Genomic DNA, 21,240 nt, shown 5'->3' with positions numbered 1-21,240 from the left:
TTTTTTTTTTTTTTTTTTTTTTTTTTTTTGAATTATACTAAATTTCCTGTTGGGGTAATTATTTACCTACTGACTACTAAGTGGAGTGCTAAACCACTACACCACGGTTGGATTTTAAGAATGAAAAAGAAATGTGAAGATGTTTGTTTTTACGCGTTTAGAAATAATTAAGAAAAGGTGTCATTTGAAGTATAATATACAAGAAAAGAAAATGCCAAATGAAAATGCCAAATGCCAAATGATTTTTCTAATGCCAAACGGTTTTCAAAAATGCCAGATTTTTGGAATCTGGCATTTAAAATGCCAAACTGGCAACCCTGTTGAAGTGGAGATAATAAAAGTCATGAGGTTGTTCGATTTGTGGCAGTGTTTTAGTCGTAATAAGGTATTAAATTGCGATGTAAGCTTCAAATTACATCTTATTTGGTCTAAGTAGAAACATTATGTTTGAGTTATCTTGAAATTATATTTTCTTCATAGTTTGTATCTAAAAATTAAATCAAACGAAATTTTGCAGCTGTCAAAAACAGAAAAAGAAGGGAAACAACTGCCCTTTTGTTTACAATTTGCTACAAAATACAAGGCAGTTGGAGATCGACTTATACTTTGTTTAGAAGTAGGGAAGGTGATCTGTAAGTAGATAGCGAAAAGGAAATAATTATAAGTTAACGTAATTTGATCGCCATTTTATGGCACTGAAATAGCAAAGGTCATGATTGCTTCTTTGACTTGGTGTTCTGCTAAAAATTGACCCTTTTTTTCACGCAGTTTTGTTAGGTACTTTGGTAAAATATTCAAATTGGATTGAGCTCAATGAAACCTATATCATTTTAAAGTGCTTTTCAACACGATTCTAATGATACCAAAATTGTGAAAATCAGATAAGCAGAAAAAAAGTTATGTTAGTTTAAAGGCTGAAAATTGGTCTTCTATTTGCCTTTGTTATTTACTGACGGACTTTGTGACCTGAAAATTGTTGCATTTCCGGTAGTAACCACCATTTGGATTTCAAAACTGGTCTAAAATGGCCGCTAAGATTTGAGTAAGGATTTTACTGGAACGAATTTCATGGATGCGGTATACAACTTTGCCCTGAATTTAATTTTATAAAAAAGTTAAGATGTTAAATAAACGTGCCAGCATGAAATTTTGATTTACCAAGTTCTAATCTTTTAATTATCCAAAGCTAAATTATACCCTATTTTATCCATAATCAAAAGTTATACTAAATTGTCATTGATTTTAAAATAAACTACACCAAACGATAGAGTAACTTCTCCTGAAGATAATAAGACATAAATCATTAAAATCCATCCATAAACAAAAAATCTATGGAACTTTTTCTGAGACCCATCACTCAAAAGTCCAAAAAATCGGGTCACAGCCACTAGGCCATTTATCGGCTCCCTGCTGGAGGGCCAAATGGACGTTTACCAAAGTACCTATTTTTGTTTTTTGTTTTTTTTTGTTATTGGTTTCTTTAAGTTATCAGTCATTATGAAGATAAACTTTGAAACTATTATTTTTCTTTTTTGACAATCGGATCATTCTGTTAAGGTTACATATCTATCCATGGATCTTGGTTTGAATTTTGATGATGAAGATCTGCTGTGTCAGTGTAATGAAAGGAACAAAGTGGGAGACCGTGACGTACCGTACAATGTAAAAATATGCACAAGTCAGGTAAATGAAAATGTATTGAATTTCATTTTTATGACATTTAGATTTCATCAATGTCTCGTGTGTGTTTTGTGACTTGTTTTTAATAATTTTCATGAAAATCTGAAATTTATTAAATATCTGACATAATTTTAACAAATGCATTAGCATCTTTTTTTTCTAAAAAAAATTTACAATTTTTAAATGTTGATATAACAGTATATATAAATAAATATATTATATAATATAATAATAAAAATATTTCAAGTATAATTATGATCATCTTCTACAATATTGTTGCGAGCATTCGCTCTCATCAGGAAGTGAAAGTGAAAGTTGTCTTTTTCGTAATGTTCTAGCTTTGTGTTTATGGTGGTTTGTAATTACATAAAAGGTGTTTGTTTCTAATATAAAAGCCAATATATAAAATTCAGACAAATCAACGACACTTTCCAAAACAAACTCAAACAAGACATACATCAAGACTCCAATGTTTACGTTGCTGCTGACAAAACCACAAATTTCTACAAACTCACCCCTAATGAATACTCACATTTACTTGACAAAAATATACAAGCAGAGTACAAGAAACAAACACCATCTACAACACCTGACATCACAGCAGAAGACAAAAGCATCGTCAAAAACCTACAGCTAAGCAATAGAATAGACACCACAGCAAAATCTAACACCTCCATCGTTATCAAAGACCATAAATCGAACTTTCATAACAACGTCCAATGCCATCTCATAAACCCATGCAAGTCACAAAGCAGAAAAATAAGCAAACAGATTTTAGACAGAATCAACATCAAAATCATCAAGGAAACCAAATTCAACCAATGTAGAAACACAGCTGGTTATCAACTGGTACTGAAACACAGAAAACAAACAACGACAAAATGCAATCATCTTTGATATCTGTAATTTCTACCCTTCAATCGCCAAAACCCTACTCCTCAAAGCACTACAATTCGCGAAAATTTTGGACAACATCACAGAAGAAGAAATCCATATCATCCTGCACTCGAAGAACATATCGCGATACAACAATGGAGTAGCATGGACAAACAAATCCACAAACTTTGATGTCACCATGGGAAACTACGACGGAGCAGAAATATGCAAGCTCGTCGGACTATATCTACTTTCCCAAATGCAACATCTTGATATAAACATTGGACTATACAGAGATGATGGGCTCGCATTGTGCAATAAAAGACAGAGGCAGACTGAAATTATAAAGAAAAAAATATGCAAAATCTTCCAGGACAACTATCTTAAAATTACCATCGAAGCCAAAAAAAAAGACATTCGAATTCTTAGACATAACTATCAACCTGAACAAAGACACCTAACAACCATTTTCAAACCCCAACAACATCCTATTGTACATCCATAGACAAAGCAATCATCTGCCATCTATAATAAAAAGCATCCCAGAGATCATTAACAAACGACTATCTAACAACTCTACAAACAACATATTCAATGATGCAATCCCACCATACACAGACACACTACAAAAAAGTGGCTATGACTACAAACTGAAATATGAAGAAGAGACCCCAACGAAAAAACGTCAAAGAAAACGAAATATAATATGGTTCAACCTGCCCTACAACAAGAACGTGACAACCTCTATCTGTAACAAATTCTTCAATCTACTACAAAAATGCTTTCCTCCCGGTCACGTCCTACACCCAATCATGAACAAAAACACCACCAAAATAGGATACACCTGCATGCCAAACATGCAAAACGTTATTTCCTCCAACAAATAATGAAAACTATCACAGCCACCTCAGCCCAACAACAACCTAGAGAAAAAATGCAACTGCAGGACCCAGGCAACATGCCCACTAAACGGCAATTGCCTGACTCAAACCGTTATTTATCAAGCCACAGTTACACGACCAGACACACCAAAACAAGAAACATACATTGGCCTCACTGAGTGTTCATTCAAAACCAGATACAACCTGCGTATATCTTCCTTCAAAAACATACACAAACGACATTCTACTACACGAAGCGAATACATTTGGAACCTCAAAGAAAAAACATACAACACAGCCTTACATGGAAAATCATCTCCAGAGCACAGTCGTACTCCCACTCTTCTAAGATTTGCAACCTCTGCTTAGAAGAAAAATTCTTTATCATCACAAAACCAAACATGGCAACACTCAACAGAATAAATGAACTAACATCTTCATGCAGACATAGAAACAAACACTTTTTATGTACTTACGAACTACCATAAATACGAAGCTAGAACATTATGAAAAACACAATAATCTACTTTCACTTTGACTTCCTGACAAGAGCGAATGCTCGAAACGATATTGTAGAAGTTGATCATAATTGTACTTGAAATATTTTATGAATAGCCCCTTTTATCAAAAAGTTGAGCACTATTATTTCATGGTTTTTGTTTTTATAATTTATATATATAAGCCATTACATGGTGGAATTTTACAAATTTTACAAATTCACTATGCTTATTGTGCTTCAAAATGCTTCATTAATTCCCTGGTAGGTCCATGAAACCAAATTTCCGTCATTTCCATTTCAGGCAGTGCAAATCATCTGTCCTTTTTGTTCTAAAATTCTTACAATAATATATCACTTCCCATAATCAGGTACTCTCAGACCTTAGTTAAGTGGGACATTGTTTGCAAAGTGCCCTACCCAAATGAGCTGTGGCCAGAAGTATTGTTTAATCGTTTTCACCAATTAGTTGCTGGTCATGCTCAACATTGCTTTATTTTGTTACATGACAAGCTACCATAATATTATCGCTTTGATTCGGAGACCATGAGTAGTTTTCTGTTGTGTTTGTTTCAAATACCAACCAGTGGTTTGAGGATGCACTTGAAGGCTTGGATGAAAATGGTGAAGAAGCCAATGATGATCTCAGGATGAAAATGGAAAAGTTTAGTGCAGACCACCACTATCACCAGAAAGATTATATAACTGCTGCAGCAAAGTATAAACGATTATCAGGTAAGCTCCATTCACGATATGTAAAGGGAAACAATACTTTGTAACTTAAAGGACGTCAGTCAATCATGGATTATCTCCTCTGATGTATGTATGCATTGTCCAAATAAATGGGACAACCACGGCTTGTCAGATTAAAAAAAAAAAATAGATTCTATACTCTAAATCAAGCAATTTAATTTGTGATGATCTTTGAAGCGTTGTATCCAACCATCTGATGGAATGAAATCATGGCTCATTTCTGCTTCAAGTTGCTTCATTGACCCTTAGATGTTGACTTTTTTTTTTTTTTTTTTTTTTGCTACAGCCAGAGATTAAGAGCACTTAAACGTTTTGTTCTTTGAAAACTTTTATCCTTGTTCTTGTTGTGTTTTCAAGGTTTGTGTGTTCTGCTTTGAAGTGTCTTTATATTTCCAAAATCTTGAAATGACAGATCTTGAAACACAGTATTTCTCCCCAGTTTTCCCAAAGTTGCGCTGACTTTCTGCTTTCAACGGTTTTTAGTTTAACATTGATAATGATATTCTTGTTCTTGGTTGCCATGTTATTGATAGTTGAACGTTTGAACGTGAATGACAAAGCTCATAATGTTTATAGGTAACTTTTGACAGAAAAAGTAATTGAAATCTGATTCCTTGCATTCAGTCAATATATATATCATTAGGACAACACATTTTGTACCGCCCACACATGCATTTACGCATCAATCAATGCAGTGCGCCCTGAACCTCTGCCAATAGGGTTAATGGAATGCGATGGTTTACTCAACTTTGAGTGTTGACCCAACACATTAATATACACTGGTCGTAAAACAAAAATCTGATGGGAAAAGTAGAACATTGTCGACTAAGAGCGTGCAGGTGTGAAGACTTATTACATAAGGAGACACAATGCGATGGCTGAGTGGTGTAAACTCTCACTAACATTATGATTATGACACCTCACATGTCCTGGTGACCAATGAAGTTTCACAATGTAGTAAAACATAATTAGCCTTCTTAACAATGTTATGGCACTATTGCCTGTCCCCAATGAATTATGATGTGTGAAAGTTCATTTCCATTGCCAATGATTTACACTGATTGTAAAAAATATCAGATGGGGAAACGTAGAAGATGGTCAAAGCAGAGCATGCAGTTATCCAAACCTTATGTGCAGATATGGAGACACATTATATCGAAAACAATCCTGTCACCCAAGAATAGCTTGCAGTAATAAAATGTATGCAGAAATCCGTCATGCAGAAAAGCGAGGACTACTGCATTCACTGGAGTTGTTAAACTATTTCACTGCCTCAAAGTTGATGATATGTTGAATATTAGTGTGTACACACTCTTGTCTTATTTCAAATTGTCTTGACAATCAACAAGAATGTAGATGAGCTTAAATGACCCCCACTTTTTTGATGAAATCATTATATTTAATTTCAATAAGAGGCTGTTGTCAAAAGGAGTTTTGTGTAACATTATATATGACAACACATCAATATTTTTTTTGATGAACATTTATAAAGTGCATTTCCATGGATTTACCATGATCAGTGCACTTCACAATGTGTTTCATTAAATCCCCCAGCAGGTCATACGGAACCATATTTCCCTTTCATACAGTAAAAGTCATCTGTTAGGTGTCCATTCTTTATTATCACTCTTACAATACCCAATAAACAGGTACTCATTCATACCTGGGTCGAGTGAGGTAATGTGTGTCATATGCCTTACCCAAGGACCAAAATTTTACACAATCAATGTCACCCATCCAGGTACCGACCATGCTTAGCATTGATTGACATTTATGACAAGAGAAGGCCCTTAACAGCTGAGCCACCAAGAAACACATTATTCAGTTATTAAGTAAAGTTGTGGTGATCTTTAACTTTCAAAAGTTGCTATGGGCTAATTGATGTAAAATAATTTTTAAAATAAAAATAAAAAAAGAGTCTAGCACGAAAAGAATAGCAGAAATAGGTCAACTTTTTCGACGCTTTAAAGATATTTCTTTCATTTTGGAGGCAGACTCTCATTTTCAGTATTATTTTTTAATTTGTTTTGAATACTAAGCTTCTAGAAGCTGTGGACTGTAAAAAGTAATAAACAACAATGAATATAACAGTTACTAAAAAAAAAAATAATTTTTTTAAAATTGTTTAAAGAAAAAGAACAAGATGTTAAACACGGAATGTTTCAGGCTCAAAACCCTTCTTAAAATTATCCCTGATGAAAGTTAAATTTTACCTCAACTTTTCATATCTACGGTACTTAATATTGATGTGTTTTATGTGTTGTATGTTACACGAATGACCTCTTGGCAAAGCCTCTATAGTGGGATTGTCTAAGATCCCGGAAATGGGTTTTTCATCTAATGTATGTTTTAACAAACACCCAGATATGATGACACCAAAGTCCAACTCAGCATTATGGCACGATGTACAGGAGTCATTGTCTAGATGTTATATCTACACAGGCCTCAGAGATCAAGGGTTACATATAGCCAGGGAAATGGTAAGTTGTACATTTATTCAGGCTTCACAGATCATGGCATACATATAGCCAGGGAAATGGTAAGTTGTATATTTATACAGTCCTCACAGACGAGGGCCTACATGTAGCCAGGGAAGGCCTGAGTTTCGTATCAAATGAATTGTAAATTATTTTTAATGGTGTTCACGAAATATAAATATGTTGTATTATTGATAAAACTACCTGTTCAAGATTAATGGAATTTCCTTTGACCGTACTGAAATCATATTTACAAACCCTGTTGCTACATATATTCTATATCATACATAGCAGTGATATATCACTCTGTTACTTGAAAAGGAAATGAATGAAAATTTATTGTTGTGTCACTGTGATCCACCATTTCAAAATGTTACAATGTCAGGGTAGTTCAGGTCATAAAGGTTGAATGTATAGTCAAAAATATAAAACAGGGAATAATTTTTTGTTTTGTGGAGGGATACGGTTTCTTAAGTGACAAAAGTTGAAATCTCACATTTTTGTTCCTTTTAACTTAAATATTAATTTTTGACATCTGGTTAACTCACTCAACCCTGACACCGACTATATACGTAGTTTGCCTGGGTTACTTTTACCCCCCATGCCTATTTGTTTCATTTTTCTGAGACAAAATATAGGTGCAGTATCAAAGCTAATGTTTTTAGTTTTTGGATGTTAAGGATAGTTGAATAAAACTATCTATGTACATGCTCATTTTTAATACATATCTTCCAATTTTGAAAAGTAGCAAAAATCTCTAGGATTGAGTGAGTTAATCTCAATATAATACAATTTTTAGACATTGGGTCGTAATTGATTGAAATGTCAACTAGTATTTATAGAAAATTATTCCACAACTTATCAGAATATTATTGAATATTATGTCAGAACCATATTTATCGTCCTGTCCAGGTGAAATCATCATTAACAGAGGATGAAGCAAGACAAAGACAGGCCCTTTCTTTGTTGTCCTTTGCTTGTGAGAAAGTTCAAAACTGGGCTGGTAAGAATGGTTTGTTGGTAAAAATACTCGCTCGGAATATTTTAAACCCATTGCAATTGCAAGCTTTATTTTGACCTATTAAAAATTGGGGCTCATTTTACTTTGATCAAACATAAGATTTTCTTACCACTTTTCTTTCAAAGAGAAAAGGAACAGATGCGTATCTCCGTCTTTATTGAATCCAAGTCCACATAGCTCTTACTGTTCTGTGACTTAATGATCTTCTGATATGACAATCACCTTCTCTGGTTAGAGTCCAGCTCTAGGTGACACAAAGTTAAGTCCTTGGAAAAGTCTATTTACTCATATTCTCTCACCATACTCAGGTGTAAAACGAGTACCTGGCCTTTAACGGCATTGCTTCCGCCAACTAAAGTTGTAGTATTGCCTTACAGACGTCATGTCTCACCCTACATGTCAAGTGTTGCTGTTGGCTTGGGACCCCTGTAAAATGCTTTGAGCACATATGTTGGATATTGCGTAATATAAGACCTCCGTGTTTTTTATCTCTCTGAAAATGATGAAACATGCATTAATAATGAGACGCTTAAAAGAAAAAGAATGTGAATTTAAAGAATTTAATAAAATTGACTCGTGAAAACAACGACTGTCCAAAATTCAAAGAGGTTGAATTTTCCTTGTTTGTGTATTTAGTTCCGGATACTATTCATTTTATTTTTTTTTACAATATGTCCCAATTCTCATTAATTTTTGCACGTTTACAAGGCATAGCTTTTAAATTGGTTCCATCAATTTTTTGATGAAGAAAAGACAACACCAAGCGTCATGACAAGAAGTTAACAATTGACTCGATCATGAAATAGGTCAAAGTGACAAATTAGGGATCAGGCACTAGTGTTGGATAAAAATCGAAAAATGTGTTCATAAAACACAGTACCACACAAATCAGAAAGAAAAATATAAGGAAAAAAAAATACTCCCAAAAATCAGCATGCCTCAACTGGGGGAAGACTTTCAGCACAAATGAGTTACAACAGTTATTATGCTGAGGGCAGTCACACTCAGTGACTTACCACCAATCATTGTAAAGTTTTTCCTCATCTGGGTTCCTTTGACAAGATATTGTACTATTCTTATGAATTTAACATTTATAAAACTCTTTCTATTTTTCAATGGAAACAATAAAAAGCTGTGAGCTTCATTTTTCCCTTCACAAGGTCATATGAAGCCAAACATCCATTTCATACAGTACTAATTGCCTTTTAAGTGTCCATTCTGAACTGATATTTTTACAATATCTGTCGCAGCCTATAGCTGGTTCTTCATTCACAGGTGGGATTCTTCCTCAGATCCACGGAATTCCACAAAAATTGTTTTTCAATCCTCAGATATGATATTTTGTGAAGATCGCCTAATCTTTTGCCAGAACTGCTCTTTTTGTCTCTATTTAATTAAGATATAATTTTTGTGCTGTCAGAGAAATTGTCCTCTGAAATTGGCTTCAGGGAGTTCCACTCTTGCCTTAGTGTACGGTAAAGCTGCATGACCCTTTTCATTTGTGACCAGTCATCTCAAAACGATATTATGTCATGTTATTTAAGCTGCATAAAATTTAATTTATAGACAAAATTATCAAGTATTTGGTATACATCTCTTATTTAGGAAAATAGATGAAATTTTTTGAAATAGTAAAAGCTATAATCTCCCCCCTTTGCTTTCTTTTTTTTTTGTTGTTGTCATTTTTACTTTAAAATCCATTTTGAGATGATGGTCACATGCTGAGCTCGGACTACTCTTTTTTCTTTTCTTTTTTTTTTTAAATAGAATGTGTCGACACGTTAGAGCAGTTATGTGAGCTTCAGCCCCAATACCCTCAGGTCTGGGTCAAGCTTGGTGATATCTATAGTCATTTCCAAAAGGAATGTGAACTGTCAACAGATGATTTAGACTCGCTTCTCATCAAACAACTCTCAAGTTATTTGAGGGCCAAGTATGATCGTTTTTAACTTTTGTCATATATCCCATGTTAATTCCTATCATTTCCTTTATCAGGAGTAAGCGAAACCAAAATCCATCAACTCCAAGTAGTCAACAGTTCGACCTACCAGTCTAAGGCAATAATCTATCCTGTGAAAAATGAAACTTACCCCCTTCCACCTCCCTCCCAAACAAAAACAAATAAAAACAACTAGTTCTAAAAACAAAGGAGATGACGTCAAAGTCAAGGTGTGTTTGTGCTATTTTTAGGACTCTAAGAAAATCAGACTCACTGTTTTTTCTAACAATAACGTTAGCTGATATATTTATCCTGCGATGAATGAAACTGTAGTTGTACGAAATGAAAGTTACCAGAGGAGGGCTTTTCTTCTTATATTTTTGCAGTCAAAATTAGATTATGATTTTCAGATCCTGTTTGCCTTAATTTCGAAATACGAGAAGATTTTCTTGATTGCTCTGCTATTGAAATTGGTGTAAAAGACATTTTTAAAACAGTTTTAAGAGAACTTGGCTTGAGGACATGGATGGCAATGGTGACTTTCTCTCTAATCACTGTGGAAACTTTCAGATCCATGCATCTGCTTTTGCATCATATGTAACAAGAAGGGATTATTTTTTTGCACAATTATTTGAGTTTGAAATACAGTGCAGCACGAAAATCTCGAACATATAAATCTCAAAATCACGGAAATCTCGAGCACATGTAAATTCCCCATTTTAATACCTCTATTTTCGTTTTACAGGCAACACGAAAATCTTGAATACTGTGGGAAGCTAACACAGAAATCTCGTACAAAATGGACCTTAACTTTCGCAATTGTTGATAAAATTCTTTTGCCTGATGTTTGGATTGAGCAGAAATAAGAACTGTCATCACTCTCTATGTGGCCTTAAATGTATAAGTTAAGATGTGTGTGTGTGTGTGTGTGTGTGTGGAGTATGAGCTTGTGTATGTAGGGGAGCTGCAAGGTCTGGGCCGGACGTCCCGCTTGCTGAAAGGAAATTGATGTGCATTTCGAACCCAACACCTCTCATTTCCAGGTGCATTGATCGCCACGTAATCCTGTCTGACAGAGATTATTGCATATGGCCTCTCATGCATTATTGTGTCCATAACAGCACCTTCCCGTGGTGTTCCCTGTTTCTACTGAGTTTGTTATGGGTGCGACCGAGTCCCCGGCGGTATAACCGGGTTAGGGAGTAGGTGGGACCCCTTCCTCTTAAGGTGCAGGAGTCAGAACCCACCGGTGAGTGGTACACGCTCTGCTCCTCACCCACCCCCTCACACTCATTCTGTAGTGTGGTGTCTTCTGTATGTCCTTACTGTTCTTAACCTACCCCTATAACTCATACCCTCTCTAGCCATCATGTATGGCTCCACTGCCTTGTGGATACCTTCGGGAGGAGGAAAGGCTAAGGAGTAAACCTAACAGAAACCTGCATCCAAACTGATGCCAAACGTATCGCTGTGCGATCCTTTGGACCACACCAGGGAGGAAGAGAGGGAGGTTCTGGTTACTGGGCAGCCCAGGATCTCCACATACTTTGCCCAGGCCGCGCCCTGGAGAGGACACTCCAGTCTCACCTTCACCGGTGAAGAGTAACAACACGGAAGACAGAGTCTACGAGTGATAAGTCCTTGCTCGATTGGCGTAGAGTTGGACGCTACGGGTTGTCTTCGACGGTGGGAGGGATCATCGTAATCCTACTGGTCAGCTACCGCCCGCCCCAAGCTGGGCAGCCCCCAGCCAGAAAGGTGTTGACCCGCCACGATCTGCCTGCTTCAGAGGGTGCCTGGAGCCTAGAGCTTGCAAGTTTGACAAGTGGATCGTTAAACTGTGTACCAGGCAAGCAAATGAAAAAGAAAACGAAGTCCCCAGCTCTTCGATTAGCAAGCTGGAATGTAAGAACTATGCGCTCAGGACTGACAGATGACCTTCAGGCCATGGACAATGCTCGAAAAACAGCAGTAATTGATCATGAACTTAACAGACTGAACATCGACATAGCAGCCTTGCAGGAAACGCGACTCCCAGAGAGGGGATCCCTGAAGGAGAAACACTTTACATTCTTCTGGCAAGGAAAAGGCACAGAAGACGTGAGGGAGCACGGTGTTGGATTTGCAGTACGCCATACATTGCTTCCTATGATCGAACCGCCAACCGACGCACCAAGAGAATTTTAAAGCTGCGCCTGTCATCCATGCAGGGCTCGGTGAACCTTGTTTGCGCTAGCCCAACACTGCAAGCTTCGGTTGAAGTAAAGGACCAATTCTATGAGTCATTAGACGCCATTGTCAACAATATCCCAGAAGTGGAGCACATCTACCTTCTTGGCCACTTCAACGCGTGAGTTGGTGCCGACAGAGAATCATGGCCAACCGTTTTGGGCACCACGGTATAGGAAAGATGAATGAGAATGGTCAGAGGCTTCTTGAACTCTGCTGCTATCGCAAACTATGCGTGACGAACACGTACTTCCAGAACAAGGTCTGTCACAAGGTGTCATGGAGACATCCAAGGTCAAAACACTGGCATCAGCTGGACATGATCATCACTAAGCGCGATTCTCTTAACAATGTTTGCAACACCAGGTCCTATCAAAGCGCTGATTGCGACACAAATCACTCTTTGGTTGCCACAAGGGTGAAACTGACACCAAAGAAACTTCATCACTCAAAGAGAAAGGGCCAGCCCAGGATCAATATCAGCAAGACAGCTTACCGGGAAAAGAATATAGAGTTCAACGAGCAACTTGAGAAGAATCTCAACACAGCTCACAGAAAAGCAGAACAAAACGCACAGGACATCTGGAACTCTCTTAGAAACGCCATCTACAGCACTGCAGTTCTGACATACGGCAAAAAGGAGCACAGGAACAATGATTGGTTTGAAGCCAATATTACTGAGATGGAGCCAGTCATTGATGCCAAGCGCAGCGCACTTGTCAGCTATAAACAAAAACCAAGTCAGAGGAACCTGCAGGCGTTGCGAGCTGCACGCAGCAAAGCACAGCAAACAGCACGACATTACGCCAACAACTACTGGCTTCAGTTGTGGACAACATCCAGCAAGCGTCTGACAGTGGCAACATAAGAGCCATGTATGAGGGCATCAAACAGGCGACAGGCAAATCTACAAAGAAAACTGCGCCTATTAAATCCAAGACAGGGGAAGCCATCACAGACAAGGACAAGCAGATGGGAAGATGGGTAGAGCACTACTTGGAACTCTACGCCAGAGAAAACTCTGTCACCCAAAAAGCGTTAGACGCAATTGAAGAACTGCCAGTACTGGAAGAACTAGATGCAGAACCAATTATGGAGGAGCTCAGCAAAGCAATCGATGCTTTGACCTGTGGCAGAGCACCCAGTGACGACAGCATTCCACCCGAAATCATCAAATGTGGAAAGCCAGCCCTCTTGGAACCACTACATAAACTCCTGTGTCTTTGCTGGAGAGAAGGCAAGGTACCCCAGGATATGCGCGATGTCAAGATTATCACCCTCTACAAAAACAAGGGAGACCGTAGTGACTGTAATAACTATAGGGGAATCTCTCTACTGAGCATTGTGGGTAAAGTCTTTGCGCGCGTTGTCCTCGCTCGACTGCAAGTCCTCGCCGAACGTATCTACCCAGAGTCGCAGTGTGGCTTCAGAGCCAAGAGGTCGACAGTGGACATGATCTTCTCAGTACGTCAACTTCAGGAGAAATGCAGAGAACAGCAGATGCCCCTCTACATTGCATTTATTGACCTGACAAAGGCATTTGACCTTGTTAGCAGGAAGGGCCTTTTCCAGAGTTTTCCAGAAGATTGGCTGTCCTCCTCAGCAGCTTAGCATCATTGCCTCATTCCACGACGACATGAAGGGCACCATTAGCTACGACGGTGGAGCCTCTGAACCCTTCCCCATGCACAGCGGCGTGAAACAAGGCTGTGTCCTCGCACCGACTTTGTTTGGTATATTTTTCTCCTTACTGCTGAAGTTTGCATTCAAAGAGTCCCCAGAAGGAGTCCACTTACACACCAGAAGTGATGGGAAGCTGTTCAATCTGGCACGGCTGAGAGCAAAGACCAAGGTTCGCACAGTCCTCATAAGGGAAATGCTTTTTTCAGATGATGCAGCTCTATGCGCGCATACCGAGGAAGACCTCCAGCGGCTGATGGACAGGTTTTCCCACGCATGCAGGGAATTCGGGCTGACGATCAGCATCAAGAAAACAAATGTAATGTGTCAGGATGTCCCCTCTATACCAGCAATTTACATTGACAACGAGGAGCTAGAAGTCACTGATCACTTCACATACCTGGGCACAACCATCACCAGCAACCTCTCACTTGATGCAGAATTAGACAAGCGCATCGCCAAAGCTGCCGCTGTCATGGCACAACTGAGCAAGAGAGTGTGGACCAACAACCAACTCACTTTGAATACCAAACTCAGAGTATACCAGGCATGTGTACTCAGTAGCCTACTGTATGGTAGTGAATCCTGGACAACATATGCCAGACAGGAGAACCGCCTGGAAAACTTCCACATTCGCTGTCTACGACGAATTCTCGGCGTCAGGTGGCAGGACAGACTCACTAACAATGCAGTGCTAGAAAGAGCGAACTCCCTCAGTATGCATCTCATGCTCTGCCAGCGACGTTTGCGATGGCTTGGTCACGTACACAGGATGGACGCATACCCAAAGACATCATGTACGGTGAACTAGCTTCTGGACGGCAACCAACTGGCCGTCCAGCTCTGCGCTTCTATGATGTCTGCAAACGAGACATGAAATTGACAGGCATCGACTCAAACACCTGGGAGTCGCTTGCTGACGACCGCAACGGCTGGAGATATGCGGTGATGGAGGGAGTGAAGAGAGGCGAGGAGAGGAGAAAGATGAAGTTTGAGGAGAGGAGAGCAAGGAGGAAAGAGAGGCAGCAGATCCAAATACCAAACACACAGTCAAACTATGTGTGCAACAACTGCGGTAGAGACTGCCATGCAAGGATTGGTCTGCTGAGTCACACCTGTCGTTGCTCTCAACAAGACTGATGAGACTAAAGCCATACAGGGTGCAAACCATCGTCTCTTGAGACGGAAGGATGCCTACTACTATGTAGGGGAAGGGGGGGGGGGGGGGATGAATCATGTTTAACCAATGTCTGATGCACACGCTAATGTGTACCAGTAACAGAAGAGCCTCCTGAGGCAATGCTGACCTGAGGCGATTACATTATTGTTATTGTATTAAAATCAAAGACGTGATTAGGAGAGGGGAAGATGGGGTTAGAAGAGAGACATGAGAGAGATGGTTGAGGAATGGTAGGGATCAGATCATCAAAGTGCAGTGCTGCACAGTGAACTGAGGTCTTTTCCAAGGTTAGACTGGAGTAACCCAGACATCATTCGGAAGTGCAGTGCTGCTCAGTGAGCTGAAAATTTAAATGACTATGTCTTCCTAACTAAGATTGTCTGAAAACAATTTTGTGTTCGATAAAAAGGACATGTTTTGTCTGCACTGTACTGTAAAGACACAATATCTCTTCCAAGAATTATTAGTTGTGTGTTGCATCTTTTAATCTTTTTTGTTACTGGTTCGGATAAGTAATCTTTTTTGTTTTAATTCATGGTAAATTTTCTATTATTTTCATTGCAGACTGTTATTTCAATCAGTGATGGGAACAGCTAGTGATTTTCTTAAAGACAGAAATATTGCCATTATTCAACAGGTATAAGCTACTTAATGTAAGCTTGCAGTGGAAATTTATCATAAATGTAATAAGATTGTCATAATAAAAATAATTATAATAATAAAAATAATAATAATAATAATAATAATAATAATAATAATAATAATAATAATAATAATATAATAATAACAATAATAATAATAATAATAATAATAATATAATAATAATAATAATAATAATAATAATAATAATAATAATAATTGTGTGATACCAAAAAAACTATTGTAAGGCACCACTAAACACTATTTGTGGATATTGGCGCTATATCAAATAATAATTATAATGATGATGGTGATGATGATAAAGATAATAATAATGATAACAATAATAACAATACTACTACTACTACTAATAATAATAATAATAATAATAATAATAATAATAATAATAATAATAATAATAATAATAACAAAATAAATAAATTCCCTTTATTCTATCTTAGGGGAAATTTTTTTTTAGGATCTATTCCAAGGGAAGACTGGAATAACCCAGGCTTCAGCCGCAATGCAGTGCTGCAAAGTGAGCTAAGGCTGGGTGACTTGCTCAAGGCCACAGAGCGCAATGGGTAGTCAAACTCGGTTCCTCAAAACAATTGATATTGCTCAGTCTTTCTTTACAACCGTCATTATCTACCTGTTATCTAGACTATGCCCAGCCCCCTCGCCTCCTATCTAATGGTCAAATGACCTCACAAATCCATACTGCAATGGTGATACACTCCTATAGTATTAGACCTCGCTCACTCTCGATTCTTCACCCTGTTATGATTTCACCCATGATGAAATATAATCATGAGATATTGTTTGATTGATTTCCTGAATTTGCCACGTTTTGTGGTTGAAAATTTTGTTGCGATTAATTGATTTTGCATTTAACTATTGACTTTTATACAAAAATAGTTCCGTTTCTTGGAAAATGTTGCGATTAACCGAAGTTGCAATTATCCGGATTGGACTGTATTACTAATGATAATATTAATATTAATAATAAAGATAATAATAATAATATTGATAATAATAATAATAATGATGATGATAAATGATAATTAATAAATAATAATAATAAAAATAAGAAGAAGAAGAATAAGAGTAATCATCATCATCATCATCATCATAATAATAATAATAATCGTAATAATAATAATAATAATAATAATAATAATAAAAATTGAATTTATATGTGCAGAGAACAGCATTCCCCCTGTGTTTTGATTTGATTTCTTTTATTTCAGTTTCTCAGTAGGTCGGGAGCCTTTGATTAAAGATTTGTTTAGATATTGAGAGAATTTGTGATCATTTTTTCTATCAAGAACGTTTTAAATAATTAGCTGAACGTTTCTTCCTGTTGACAGCTGACTGACAAGATAGACCAGGTTCCAATTTCACCGTCGAAAAAGAAATTTGCATCAGAGGTATGGCTTGCTTGTTTTAATTTTGTTTGTTTGTTTTGTTTTTGGGGGTTTTTGTGTGTTCTTTATGTTCTTGTTTTTAATTTTTTTTTTTTTAGTATAAATTTAACCCTGGCTTCTTTTGATGACAACTGGATAATGAGAGCAATGATTTTGGTTTTCCATGACTGTTAAATATTCCAGACTAGAATATTCTAAAATTGAATTATTTTTATAATCTCCATTAAAGAGCAATAGAGTATATTATATCTTAACATTTCTAAGACATACGAGGCATGGATTTCACAGATACTGAGAATAATAATAATGATAATAATAATTATTATAATTATAAAAATGATAATGATAATAGTCATAATAATAGTAATGATAATAATAATAATAATAATAATAATAATAATAATAATAATAATAATAATAAATAATGATAATGATAATAATCAAAGGAATTTCATCGTTTTGTAGAAAGACATTTTTTAGCAGCGGAATTTACCCATTGTTTTTTTTTACTTATTATAGTTTATTTTAGAAAATATAAACCTTAATATTTATGCCTTTTGATTTTATCATCCATTTCAGTTTATTCAAAAAGAGATTGAAAACCAGGCCACAATTAGTGGAGGGGTAAGTTGGGTAAATTTTCTGCCAGAGCAACATCAAAATATGTGTTGTACTGAAGACATGTACCAAAATAAGTGTAATAGCTTAAAAAAAGAACAAAATACAAAACAGAATGTTTCGGGGTCAAAACCCCTTCTTGAGCCAATAATAAAAAAAAGTTAAAACGTGAATATATCACTTTAAAGGCAGACAGACATCCACAGCAAAGAGTACCAGACACGTCTAGTCTGCAAAATACCAAGTCGAAATGTTGACATTAGCTGGAGAGGAGGGGGGGGGGGGGGCGCTTGAAGTTGTTATATTTTTCTTTGTTCATTACTTTTTAAAGTCCACAGTTTCTAGCCGCTTTGTATTCAGTTGTACTGAAGACAACTTATTTCTTACCCCCAAATGTTTTCTTTTGTATCACCCCACAATTGGATTGCATTTTCAGTAAAAACTTATTTAAAGGAAATTTAAGGGCCGTGCTGTATATATCAGTTTGGACATATGTGTACATATTTGCAGGTCAGATAACCGAATGAAATTATAGGGTTGATTTAACGTTGTGTAATGGACAATATTTTGCATTGGTTTGAGTGTATGTTCATTACAGTGTTGACAACCTTATGTAAAAAAATGCATATTTATTATGTACTTTTAAAAAATCTTTGAAGCATTTATCTGTTTCTTGAACGGAAGTTCTTATAGAGTATTCAAAACATTATTATCTGGCTGGGTCATACCAGATTTATTTGTGGATTCTGGAAGTCGAACTATTTATATAGTTTATAAAGAGTAAGTTTATTCATTTATTTTAATATTGATTGTAATATTGTTAGAATGGTCTAATGCCCATATTATTTTTTTCTAATCTTTCTCATTTTTTTCTCTCCATTGTACACATTTTCATGGGCTAATAGGATTGGCAGCACTGCCATTATAACACGAGTCAATAACAATATGGGATATCAGACCCACACACATGGTATAAGTGGGTTTCAACGTATTTCAGTATAGACATAATGGATGAAAATAAGCAAATGAAGCATATGACTCACCCACATGAGTATAATAATTGTTATCACTGAGTCACCTCCCATTAGTCATTAAGTGAATAGATTACATGTGGCAAATGAGTTCTGAAATTTTCTTTTTTTAAATCGAGCTTCTATATAGCACAATATCCACTAAACATGCTCAAAGCGCTTTACAAAGGGTCCCTTGCCAACAGCAACACTTAACATGTAGAACGAAATATGACGCCTTTTGGTTAATTTTATTTTCAGACAGACATAACGCTGTTAACGGCCAGGTCCTCATTTTTTACACATGAGTATGGTGAGAGAACGTGAGTAAAGAGTCTTTTCCAAGGACTCAACTATGTGCCGAGCGAGGCTCAAATCCAGGGCCTACCGATCCGAAAGTGTGTGTCACACCACAAGACCACATAGCCGCTCATAGAGTTCTGTCATGACTACATTGTCATTACACATTACAAACCTTCACAGTGCGCAAATATTCAGCCTGTGATGTCACCCTTTTATATCATTCTTGACTTTGTAAAAAGCTAATTGGAAGTCCATTTTTATTCAGGTCAAGTAATAAAAAAACAATAATAAATCACGCCCTTGTGCTCGGCATCATTAGGCATTCCATAAAGGAATGGATAATCCGTCAAATAAGCGTCTGAAGTCAAAGAATCATCAGAAATCACTCTTTGGTTCCAAGGTGAGTGAATTAGGGATAAATAATCGTGCACATGGAAAAAAAAGGATAGTGTCTGAAGCGGGTCATGTAATTTTATGGAGAAAAGTGCTTTTGGATTATTGTGAGTTTGTAAACAAAGTAAAATAACATATTTCAAACCTTTTTTTTGGTTCCAGTTCCATCCAATTTTTTCTTGGTTTAGCCATTTTGGATTTAACGTTTTTGTGTTTTACTCTGTATTTCTCATTTCACAGGACAGTTTATCAGAGACACCAAACTTGAGTGTGAAGGACACTTTTGGAGGATATGAATATGAGAAAGGAACTTTTGTGGAAAAGTTTTGCTGTTGGAATAATTATTATGATAGATGATGATTAAAATGTTACTTTCACATCTTGCTTTATGGGTTGTTTTTGTTGTTGTTTTTCAGTGTTTTCTTTATAGTTATACTTATACGTTTATAAATGAAATACTCTCCAGTACATTTTCCTCAAACTCTTCAGGACATACATTGCCATAATGCCTTGATATTTTGAGGGAAATAACTTTAAACATGCCATGTTGCAAGGGGTGGGAGCATCGATGAGTTGTTTGTTTATGTCTTGGAGGGGTTTACAGCGCTTGCAACACTTAGATTTTTTTCAGTACCAGTAAAAAGGGATTCTTTAGACGGAAAAGTTATAGATCTGAGGATAAAAGTACCAACGAAAAAGTGAAACAAAGGGGGGCTGGTTCAAATATGAAACAAGATTCCATAAGCAATCTATTACCTAAAATTCCCACCTAGGCACAAGCAAACAAGCTTGCAATGAGAGACAAACTCAAAGGTTTACTAATCTACTCAAAACTAGAAATAATAATAGTATAAAACGAGAAGATGATTTACAAGTAAAAAATATCATCTTTAGGATCTAAATAGGAACTGTACATTCAACTGCCTCCCTCACAGCTAAGGATCTTTGTCAGGACCAAGAAAAAAACGGAGATATCAATCCAGAACAAAGACGAGAACTACATGAAAAAAAAAACATATTGGGGGAGAGAAGGCAGCAATAGTGATTTCTCTGTCCACCATGGAAGGTCAAAAGACCCCATCCAAGGATTGCTGCGTCACAATTCCATTTGCAAAGTAAATCATGCAGCACGGCATTGAAATTGGAAGCAATCGCAAATTCAATAAGATGTGTGCCTGTGTGTGTATGTGTGGCATACTGTATACACACACTTATAATATTCCTTTTCTGCTGTAGATACATACAAAACACATACGTTGCTGTCACTGTCACAGTAAATCATCATTGATCACAAGACTCATAAAAAAAAGTTTGATTAGTTTAATTTTTCTATACATTGGCTGAGTGAAATAAGTTTGAGGAAAGAATGGAAAGATAACAAAATTGAGCTTTACTTTAAAAGAAAAAACAACTTTTATAGCGCAATATCCACTAAACGTGCTCAAAGCGCTTTACAAGGGGTCCCTGACCAACAACAACAGGTAACATGAAGAATGAGACAATATTAGGCGATATTACATTTTTTTCAGACAGAGACAATACTGTTAACGGCCAGGTACTCATTTTACACCTGAGTACAGTGAGAGAATGTGAGTAAAGAGCCTTTCCAAGGACTCAACCCCGCGCTGAGCGAGGCTC

The 21,240-nt window shown here is 36.7% G+C and overlaps 1 protein-coding gene across 1 annotated transcript; it reads left to right on the top strand.

Annotated features, from left to right (window-relative positions):
• Positions 1–541: 541 nt before the first annotated feature.
• On the top strand, positions 542–19,989 carry LOC144963135 (uncharacterized). The gene is made up of 10 exons (XM_078896827.1): positions 542–632; positions 1,558–1,683; positions 4,521–4,668; positions 7,051–7,166; positions 8,076–8,166; positions 9,952–10,117; positions 15,777–15,849; positions 17,222–17,281; positions 17,858–17,902; positions 19,843–19,989. Exons 2-10 carry the CDS (start codon positions 1,573–1,575, stop codon positions 19,957–19,959), a joined length of 927 nt encoding a protein of 308 aa, XP_078752953.1. The 5' UTR covers positions 542–632; positions 1,558–1,572; the 3' UTR covers positions 19,960–19,989.
• The last annotated feature ends 1,251 nt before the right edge of the window (positions 19,990–21,240 follow it).

This window comes from Berghia stephanieae, chromosome 1, assembly GCF_034508935.2.
Source record: "Berghia stephanieae isolate SIO BIC M18660-M18661 chromosome 1, UCSD_Bste_1.3, whole genome shotgun sequence".
Classification (NCBI taxonomy): Eukaryota; Metazoa; Mollusca; class Gastropoda; order Nudibranchia; family Aeolidiidae; genus Berghia; species Berghia stephanieae.
The sequence above is the reverse complement of the archived record's forward strand: the minus strand, read 5'-3'. Positions and strand labels throughout refer to the sequence as shown.